Genomic DNA, 10,108 nt, shown 5'->3' on the forward strand with positions numbered 1-10,108 from the left:
TGAGGCGTCAGAACGCCTGTGATTGGCTACCGTCTGATGATCGATCGTTCTGATTGGCCCGACAAAAACACGACACATGATCAGAGTATGAAGACAGGCAGAAATGGACCTTTTATTGGTGTTAGGTGAAAAACGTCTGAACCAGATCGGACCGAACCAGAACCGACCGGACCAAATCAAACAGGATGCGACTGAAGCTGTTCAACCCCAACCAGATCAATCCAGATCGAACCAGATCGAATCAGAATAAACTGGATCAAACCGGAACGAACCAAATCAGACCAAATCAAACTGGAACGAACCAGATCAAACCAGAAAGAATCGGATGAAACCAAATCAAACCGGAATGAACCGGATCAAACCAGAACAAATCAAATCAGACCAGCTCAAGCTGAAATGGACCGGTTCAAACCAGAATAAACCAGATCAAACCGGAACAAGTTGGCTCAAACCAGATCAGAATGTCTCAAACCAGATAAAGGAACACACTGTGTAAACCCAACAGGTTCTGACTGAACTGAACCCGCTGGATCCGGTTCAGGGAAGCTGGACACAAACTAATCGATCAGCGCCGGTTACATCGAGTTCTAGGTCGCATCACCATGGCAACGGGGAACCGGTCAGGTCCGGTTCGGCCCGCGGGACCTGGTCCAGTCATCTGTTCTCTTCACTTCCGAGGACACGGCGAACGAATCGAGGGAAACAAAGGAGCCGATTGGTCCAAAAACAGCGTCACCCCACCCACCTGTCATCACTCCCAGGCATCCGATTGGTTGCCTACATCCACCCCCCCAAAAAATACAGAGCAAGCCCTTCTCCCATTGGCCAGCACATCCTCGGGCATGAAAGGCAGTCCTTTATTCTCAATGGTCGGTTCTAACACGCCAACCGTCAGTCAGTCACTCGGCAGCAGCCAATCAGGTGACAGTACCTGTGGAACATTCTGGAACAACTAAAAGAAAGATGAGCGGGGAGATCAGCCAATCAGATGACCTCAAAGTGGAAGTGGGTGGAGCTTCCTTTTTTTTTTTCATTTTTGTCTCTGAATGTTAAGTCACTCTTCTCCATCAGCTGATTTCAGTGCAATGCATCATGGGACGAACGATCGCTAGGAGAGGCTGTGTCACTATGTATGTGCGTTGTGTGTTTGTGTGCGTGTGTGTCGGTGTCCTGTTGTCATGGAAACATGCTGCAGGGTTTGGCGATCCAGCAGCGGGGTGTCGCCCTGTTGCATTGTGGGAAACAGCCGGTCCTTCTCTCTTAACTGGTGTCCATGGACTCCATGTTGGCGGAGCTCGAGTCTCTCTGGATGGAGTCGAAGATGGCCGCCAGCTCCTGATTGGCCGAGATCTGGGACTGGAACTCGGACATGAGCGGCGACTTCTCGGCCTCGGGGATGGTGAGCAGCGCCACCACGGCGCGCATCGCCGAGCGCTTTAGCTCGTCCTGCTTCTCGAACTCCTGCTTCACCGAGTTGGCCTTCACCTGCGGAGATACGAGTCGGTTTGGGTTGGGGCGGGGCCAGGGTGGGGAATGGGCGTGGCCTTAACGGCAGTTACCTTGGTGGTGCAGGTGGCTCTCAGCGGCTCCACCAGGCGGTCCAGCCGCTGCAGGACGGCGCTGGGGCAGAGCGACGACAGCCGGGCCAGCATCAGGAACGTCAGCATCTGGAAGCAGCAGGCGTGAGCGGTCAGAGGTGGGCGGAGTCTAGCGGCGGGGCTACCTGCGGGTCGGGGCGGCGCACCTTGATGTCATAGTGGTCCTTCAGGCCGTCCTCCACGTGGTTGAGGAAGGTGAAGATGTCGATGCGGTCCAGGCAGCTGTCCAGCAGGGTGTACATGCACTCGAACGCCGCCTTCCTAAGGTCCAGCCCGTCGTCCACCGTGTGTTTGAACGGGCCCATCTCCACCTGGAAAGTCAGCTGATCAGTACGGCCACGCGCCCCCCCCCCCCCCCAGGTGTGGAGGAACCCCCACCTCTCTGATCAGCTCCTTGCGGACTTTGGTCTCGTTGTACAGCTGGGGCAGGACGGCGTCCAGCAGCTCGCGGATCAGGCTGGGCTTGTTGTGGGCGGCCGAGTTGAAGGTTACCAAGGCGACGCGGCGCACGTTCAGGTCGGGGTCCTCCAGCGTCTTCAGGAAGTCACCTGGGGGAGGAGGAGTCAGCTAATCAGGAGACGGTTTACCTCGACAGTTAGCCACTAGCAGCCAATCTCTACGTGAGTCAGGCTGAAGCGGCTATGCTAGCGCCGCTAACAGGAAGTGTGACGTCAACCGCTTCCGGGTCACCTATGCAATTCTTCAGCAGTGGGTCGATGGGCTGCGGCTGGTCAGAGATGGTGAACTTCACCGCCGTCACCACGGAGCTGCGGGCGTACGACGAGCCTGCAGCAGAATCAATCAATTATCAATCCCATCAATGCTAACATGTAAACCAATCATGGAGGAAGGCGGAGTCGGATCGGCGCAGAGGAATCCGGCTCCGTCTTGCTGTCCGGATGCGTTCGGCAGTTCTAGAGGAGGCGTCGACGTGGCGCTCTGCCGGCGCCGGTGGATGTGGCCGTTACCTGATAGCAGGTAGCCCTTGAGGCGGGGCAGCAGCGTCTCTGGGTCGATCAGGGTCAGCTTCCCCAGACACTCGGCCACCACGTTACGCGTCCCCTCCTCCTGACACTCGCAGTGTTTGAGCAGCAGCGACCAGATCAGCTCCACATACTGCTTCAGGCCCGACACGGACGACGAGCCTACACACACACACACACACACACAGAGGGGTCAGGTGGTGGGACACGCCCACGTGAAGGCGTGGTGGTGGGCGTGGCTCTCACTGATGATCTCCTTGAGCGAGTGCAGCAGCAGGTACTGCCTCTTGGAGGAGGAGATCTCCTGCAGGACGAAGGGCAGGTACTCAGGGAGGTTCCCCACGGCGATGCTGCCCAGCGCGTAGGACGCCGCCGACTTCACCTGCACACACACACACGGGGTTAGTGAAGCTCCACCCACTGAGGACTGACCTGTGAGGGCGGCGGGGGGCGCACCTCTTCGCTGGAGGAGGAGAAGGCCTCCAGGATGACGGTCTTGAGCTCGGGCTGGTTGCTCAGGTCGACGTGGTGACCGACCTCCCCCAGCGACAACAGCGCCAGCAGCCGGATGGAGTCGGTGGAGCGGCTGTTCTTCACGTCCTGCCGGGGGGGAGACTTTATTTAAAACCTGGACTAGGAACGGACGTGGAGACGGATCGGATCGACGTTACCTGGATGAACTGTCCGACCACGGCCGGCCCCTCTGTGGGACACGCCCGCGTCAGCGCCGCCACGCATTTGGCGATGGAGCAGTAGGCCTGTTTGTGGGGCAGCGCCGCCGTCTGGGAGTAGACCGGCCCCGTCAGCATCCGCAGCAGGTCCATGTAGCCCAGACCCGGGATGTCAGTGGCCACCAGCGCCTGGACACACACACACACACACACACTGAAGCCTTACAGCTGACGCCGACATGACGGCGCGTCTCATCTCGTCCTGCGCTCACCTGGTAGAAGTCTAGCATGGCGGCGAGCGCCCCGCCCTGCAGCAGCGGCGAGCGCACCAGCGCGATCAGCTGCTGCAGGATGTTCCCCCCGCTCAGCTGGCCCAGAGACGACGGGTGTGTGACCGCCAGCGTGGACAGGAAGCTCAGCGCCATCTGAGACACGTGCATGTCGCTCTCTGAGATCAGCGGCGGCAGCTCGGCCAGGACGGCGTCCACCATGACAGACGTCACCGCCGAGCTGGAGGTGGGAGAGAAGAATCAGACAGGAAGTAGAAGTAGATTCAGACAGGAAGGAAAAGAAGAATCAGACAGGGACAAGAAGGTTGACTGTGGGCGGGGCTGTGGGCGGGCCTGGGAGCGGTACCTGTAGTTCCGCAGCAGGATGTCGAGCGAGGCCAGCGTGCACAGCTTCAGGGCGCGCTGGTTCTTGCGCAGGAAGGAGGCCAGGATGGGGATGGCGTCGGGGAGGACGGGCCGCAGGTCGATCTTCAGCGGCGAGCCGGCGATCATCGTCAGCGCTGCGGCGCACAGGAAGGAGGAAAAACGGCAGGAAGCTCAAGGTCTGTGGGTACGACACGCAGGCGCCGTGGGGGGGGCAACACGCCGACCACCTGACACACACCAGAGGGCGGGGCTTACCCTTCACTGTCGTCAGTCTGGTGATCTCGTTCTTCAGACGTTCTAAGAAGATCAGCAGCGTTCCAGGAAGTTCTGCTGGTAGCTGGTCGCCTAGACAACCAGAGAGGAAGAAGAACATTCAGACAGGAAATAGAAAATGATTCAGACAGGAAATAGAAAATGATTCAGACAGGAAGAACATTCAGACAGGAAGTCTCATCACAGCTCCAACGACTGAGGGACAGCGGTTACCTAGGTTACAGATGATCTGCCCCATGCAGGAAATGGCTCGTTCTTTGACTTCCTGGTCGATGTCGGCCGCTTTCAGGCGTTTGATCGTGCAGGTGAAGAGGTCACTGATGTAAGGGGAGGGGTCGAAGCTGTCAGAGCCCTCTGATTGGTTGTCCAGAGGCCTGATCACCTGAAGGAGAGACATATTAGCTGCAAGCTACATCAGGCGTTAACAGGTCGATGGGGGGGCGGGACTTCCTCCCACCTTGACGAGCTGCTGGGTGACGAGCAGTGCCTCCGACGTGATCTTGTAGAAGGGGTCTCCCACGCACGCCACCACGGGCGGGACGAGGGCGGGGACGTGGGCGTGGAAGGCGTGGGCAGGGTGCGTCACCATGACAACGTGGAGGCACGCCAGCGCGTCGATCTTCAGGTTGGAGCTGCTCGACTTGTCGTTCAGGGAGAAGATGATGCCTGGAGGGGAGACGGCGTCCCCGCCGGGGTGAACCCCATTAGCATTAGCTCATAGCTACTCCTCCCGTTTTATCCTCTAATCGCTAGCCGTCACATTTCAGGTTTCGGTTGCCGTGGTAACAGCACTGACCTGGTATCAGCACTGGGATGTGCTGAGTCAGCGCTCCTGGCAGCACGTTCACCAGCTCCGTTAGCATGTTGAAGCAACACTGACGCGTCTTCACGCTCTTCTCCTTCAGCTGCTTGTGGAGCGCCTTGACGATCATCGGGACCTGAATGGGGGGGGGGTAATGGAAGGGGGCGGGGCAGGAAGGAGAGAGAGAGACACGTGGTGACAACAGCGACCCCTACTGCACAGAAACCAAACTGCAGCCAATCAGAGTGAGAACATTAAAAGCTAACACCACCTGTCCGTCTATCTGCCTGTCTGTCTGCCTGTCTGTCCTCACCTGGCCCTGCAGCATGGTGAGGGGCGTGTCTCCCTGCTCCATGGCGTCGGGATCAGCCAACCAGCTCTGGGCGGGTCGCGTCTGCTTGAGCAGCGACAGGTAGGCGTGGAACACGTCTGCCTTCACGTTCTCCTCGCGCTCCTGCGGACAGATGGGTGGGGGGGTCAGACCGCGGAGGGTGGGCGGGGCTCGGGTGGGGTTTGGTGGGGCTCACCTTGAAGCGGCAGACAAGCGCCGGCGACACGGAGCGGTAGAACTCGGGCAGCATCTCGTGGCGTGTGGAGACGACGGCGTCCAGACATTTGGCCGCCGCCCGGCGGACCTTCCAGCTCATGTCGTCGTCGTCGCTGTACTCGTCGTCACTGCCTGGAGGACAGACAGACGGGTTAGTCGTGAACGCAGACCAATGACGACGCTCTAAAGCCGGCCAATCGCGGGCGAGCACCCTGGTAGTCCTCGTCGTTCTGCTCGGCATCCATGGCGTTGTCGTCCTCATCCTCGTCGTCGAAGTTGTAGTTGGGGTCGTAGGTCAGGTAGCGCAGGCAGATGGAGATGACGGTGGGGACGTGGGGGTACACCTCCTTCGGACACCTGGGGACAGAAAGGTGAGGGCTGAGGCTTCCTGGAGGGGGCGGGGCTTCCACACACACAGGAGGGGGGCGTGGCCTACCTCCTGACAAACGACTCGAAGGCCTGGATGCAGTACTCCCGCAGCTCGTCATCGTCCACGTTACAGAACTTCACCACCAGGGGGATGATCTTCTCCAGGTACTCTCCTGCAGACAGACGAGGGCGATGACCTATTTGTTATTATTTGCGGTAATCTAAACGTTTCTGAACCCGTAGTGCGCCTTATAATCCGGTGTGCCTTATATATGAAATAACTTATAAAACAAATTATTGAGGGTGCGCCTTATAGTCCAGTGCGCCTTAAAGTGCAGAAAATACTGTACATTAAAAGTAAACTATTTTCTGCACTATAAAGCGCACCTCCAATGAATGCCCTATTTAAAAAAAAAATTTTTTAATTCATACATAAGGCGTACTGGATAATAAAACACATCTGAGACCTCATCTTCAATGGTCTATTTTGAAACTTTTTTCATGTATAAGGCACACTGAATTATAAGAAATTGAGAAAACTAAAGGCTTTTAGGTGAACCTGGTGGTGTGGAAAATACTGTAATGTAAATTGCTGTAGTTTGATTCTTTTAACAATCCGTGTGACTCGCTATGATCCACGGTGGACCTCAGTGCGCTCAGGAAGCGTACATGTTTCCCAGACACATGAAACACTGAAGGGGACCCTGGATGGACTCACCGATGCGGTGCCCCGCCTGCCGGCTGATGGCGGCGGTGCACTGGATGTAGGTGCGGGTGGTGGACATGTTGTCGTTGCGGCCCAGCTCACTCAGCAGGTGTTCGATCAGCTCGATGAACACCAGGTTCCCGCATGACATCACCAGGTGTCCCAGCGCCATGATGGTCCGCTGGGCGACAGGAAGCGGAGGTGAGACAGTGTGTGTGTGTGGGGGGGACACACGAAGATGAGCGGGGGTGGGGGGAGTGACGTACCTTCCTGACAGCCAGCCGAGGCGACGTGAGCTGAGGGAGGAGGCAGATCAGGATGGAGGGGTGGAAGTTGACCAGGAGACCTCCCTGTCTGTGGACACGCCCCCCCCCCAGGAAGGGGAGACAGGTTAGCAGGAAGTCGATAGCAGCATGGACACACAGATGGGGGGCAGACGGGTACCTGCACAGCATGTCGGCCATGATGTCCAGTGCCTCTAGCTGCACAGACACGTCCTCCTGCTTGGCGATGGCGCTCGTCAGGCGACCCGTGATCTTCTTACAGACACTGGCGGCCAGAGCCGAGCCTGATGCACAGACAGGAAGGGGGGGGGTCAGATAGAGGCGGGGCAGGGCAGGGCAGCTCCTCTTAAAGGCACAGCTCACCGCTGGACGCCGGCGGCAGCTCTCCGATCACCGTCTTCAGGCCGATGGAGGAGATGTCCCGCAGCTGCTCCTTGTCCGACAGCATGTTGGTGCACAGCGTGTCCACGATGGTCTCCACCTGGTACTCCTTCACCTTACTCACCAGAGGCCCCAGGCTGGACAAACAAACGCACCCGCAGTGTGGAGCAGAACACACACACACACACACACACACACACAGCGGAGCGGCATTTACCATTTCACCGCCAGGTTCTGAACTTCTCCGTTCTTGTCCTCCAGCAGCTTGAGAATCATCCTCACCACCTGTCGATCAGCACGGGATCAATCAATCAACAAACCGGGTTCTGATCCGTCACCAACCACACACACACACACACACCTTCCTCTCGCTGTCGTCGTCCAGTTTGATCGAGTCCTTCTGGAGCTCCGTCATCAGGTCGTTGGTGGCCATGAACCTACAGAGAACACACACACACCTGATCCACACCAGAACCTCATGGGTTCTAGGCCCCATCCTCCATCCAGTGTTCTTTACAGAACAATCAGACGACACGTGCGGAACCAGAACCTCCAGCTGCCACACAAATGCTAACCGTATACTGGTTTCTCTCGTTCTCTTTAGAACCAATACGGGACTGGAAACCAGAGCCGTCATGATGACATCGTCGGGCTGTCTCACTTTTTAAAATAAATAAGTGATAAAGAGGTTAAAGAATAAATAAAGAGGTTAAGAATAAATTTCTGATAAGGTAAATCATAACTTTAAAAGTTTAAGTAAAGATGTTTACTAAAAATATTCATCACCTTTTCACATTAGTTTATCTTAAGTTGTTCTTGTAACCATGGCAACGGAGCGAATACAAATCTCTAAATGGCAAATAGCATCGCTTGTTGTTTCTACATTTACAAAAAATTCCAAGCTAATCTGAAGATGCCGTAGTTTTAAAAACACAAATAATAAAATACCTCCAAAACATGAGCATGTCACTCACAGCTGATCCATGTATCGGTTAAATCAATCAAATCAATGGATCACTGATCATAACAATGACGACATATTTCATGTGCAGGTTAGCATGTGAGTTCTCCTGTTAGCAGCGTTAGCTTCCAATCCAACCCGACCACACCCCCCCCACAGGTGTTAGCCTACCCGACCCCCACCGCCCAGCCCGGCCCCCCACCCCACACCCGCTCCCGGCGCCCTGCTGCTCCCTGACACCAAGCTAAGAAGCTAGCTTTGCGTTTAATCCACTGTAAACAGCATTTCCCAGCCCGCCTTGCGCGCTAGCTTGCGGCATGACAGAACGAGCCGGAGAGCTAGCCGCTAACTGACTGTATTTACACGCAAGTTAGCTGCTACTTTAGCGGCTAGCTAACCAAAACACCGCCGCCACCGAGTTTGACCCGTTGAAACCCAACGGATCACGGCGGATGTGAGCTAACTAGCAGCTAGCGCCGCAACGGTGATCAGACAGGTGGCAGGCTAGCTAGCTGCTAGCATGGCAGCTCGAGGCCTGGCAGCGCCAACGGTTTGGCCGTTAGCTTAGCATGCACGCACGTCCGGTGGGTCCGCGAGAGCCGGGCTGTCGCGCCGCGTCACCCGAGGGAAGGGGGTTACCTGAAGTCCTTGTCGCTGGAAGTCATTTTCTCCAGCAGGTTGGAGATGTGGTACGAGGCGCTCGCCATGTCGCGGCTGTTAGCTGTTAGCCTTGTGCTAGCAGACTGGGCTCGGTGCGTTTCCCGGCTGCTTCCCGTCCGTCCGCGTCCGTCCGTCCGTCTGTCCTGCGGCAGGGTTCGTCACCGATGTCCGTGTTTGTGCTCTTCTCTGCCGCCTTCTGCTCTTCTCTCACTGCGACTGTCGCATCCCGGGGCGCAGAGTTGAGTTTGAGTCAATGGAGCTCCCGTTCTCTCTGCAGAGGGGCGGGGTTAGCAGGAGGGACGCCGCGGGGTCAGAGGTCAAAGCAGAATTTGGGTTCTTTTCCCCTCAGTGCTGACAGTCAGGTTCTTAGTTCTGTCGCTGACGATTCAACGTGTTCGTTCCGTCGACGATATGATATATCGATCAGCTGACTGAGCTTTTATTTCACGCACCCTTCTATCGGTTTCATGCACATGAAGCTTTAGAAAGCTTTGAAGCCTTTCATCCAACCCAAAGCTTCAATGGGGGTTCCTTTGCTCTAGTGCGACACCTAGTGGATGAAAAAATATCAGTTTGACTATGAAGTGTGACATTATGCAGAAAGCTCGTGAATTAAAATCAAGTATGTAAATATGTTTATTCTACCGATTGCAGTACACTGTGTACATACGAGAGGCGGGGTACACCCCGGACGCATCGCCAGCACATGGCGGGGCAGCTATCTGTTCCTTCATCTGTAACCATCATTGATTATTGGTTATTAGGTACGGATGTAAAAGTGTTCCTGCTGTCGGGATTCACCTGCTGCATGTGTGTGTGTGCGCACGCGCGCGCGCGTGTGCGTGTAAGTGTGTGTGTGTGTGTGTGTGTGTGTGTGTGTGTGTGTGTGTGTGTGTGTGTGTGTGTGTATGTAAATAATGAGTCATTTCAATGGCGAGTTGTTTACAACCCTCCAGGCGTTCTCTTTGTTTACATTAGCAGTTTGGTGTGTGTGTGTGTGTGTGTGTGTGTGTCTGTGTCTGTGTTTGTGCCTGTGTGTTGATGTCATCTATAAAACAGGCCCCAGCTGCTTCTCTAAATCTACATCAAATGGTGATGATGAAGGTAATAATAAAGACAATAATGGTCATAATATTTGTGATGTGTTGTATGTAATGTGTAATAGATAGATAGATAGATAGATAGATAGATAGATAGATAGATAGATAGATAGATAG

The 10,108-nt window shown here is 55.5% G+C and overlaps 1 protein-coding gene across 1 annotated transcript; it reads right to left on the reverse strand.

The window, feature by feature from the left end:
* Window positions 1–80: 80 nt before the first annotated feature.
* cand1 (cullin-associated and neddylation-dissociated 1) lies at window positions 81–9,364 on the reverse strand. Its single transcript, XM_068306947.1, has 26 exons — window positions 8,871–9,364; window positions 7,632–7,707; window positions 7,488–7,555; window positions 7,253–7,407; window positions 7,050–7,173; window positions 6,872–6,959; window positions 6,618–6,786; window positions 5,967–6,072; window positions 5,742–5,887; window positions 5,511–5,662; window positions 5,297–5,437; window positions 4,978–5,119; window positions 4,639–4,847; window positions 4,395–4,563; window positions 4,164–4,253; window positions 3,889–4,042; window positions 3,525–3,762; window positions 3,253–3,441; window positions 3,038–3,181; window positions 2,828–2,963; window positions 2,567–2,743; window positions 2,289–2,384; window positions 1,977–2,146; window positions 1,745–1,909; window positions 1,560–1,667; window positions 81–1,485 (listed from the first exon to the last, which is right to left on the reverse strand). The coding sequence occupies exons 1-26, from the start codon at window positions 8,936–8,938 to the stop codon at window positions 1,261–1,263; spliced, it is 3,705 nt and encodes a 1,234-aa protein (XP_068163048.1). The 5' UTR covers window positions 8,939–9,364; the 3' UTR covers window positions 81–1,260.
* Window positions 9,365–10,108: the final 744 nt, after the last annotated feature.

This window comes from Antennarius striatus, chromosome 22, assembly GCF_040054535.1.
Source record: "Antennarius striatus isolate MH-2024 chromosome 22, ASM4005453v1, whole genome shotgun sequence".
Classification (NCBI taxonomy): Eukaryota; Metazoa; Chordata; class Actinopteri; order Lophiiformes; family Antennariidae; genus Antennarius; species Antennarius striatus.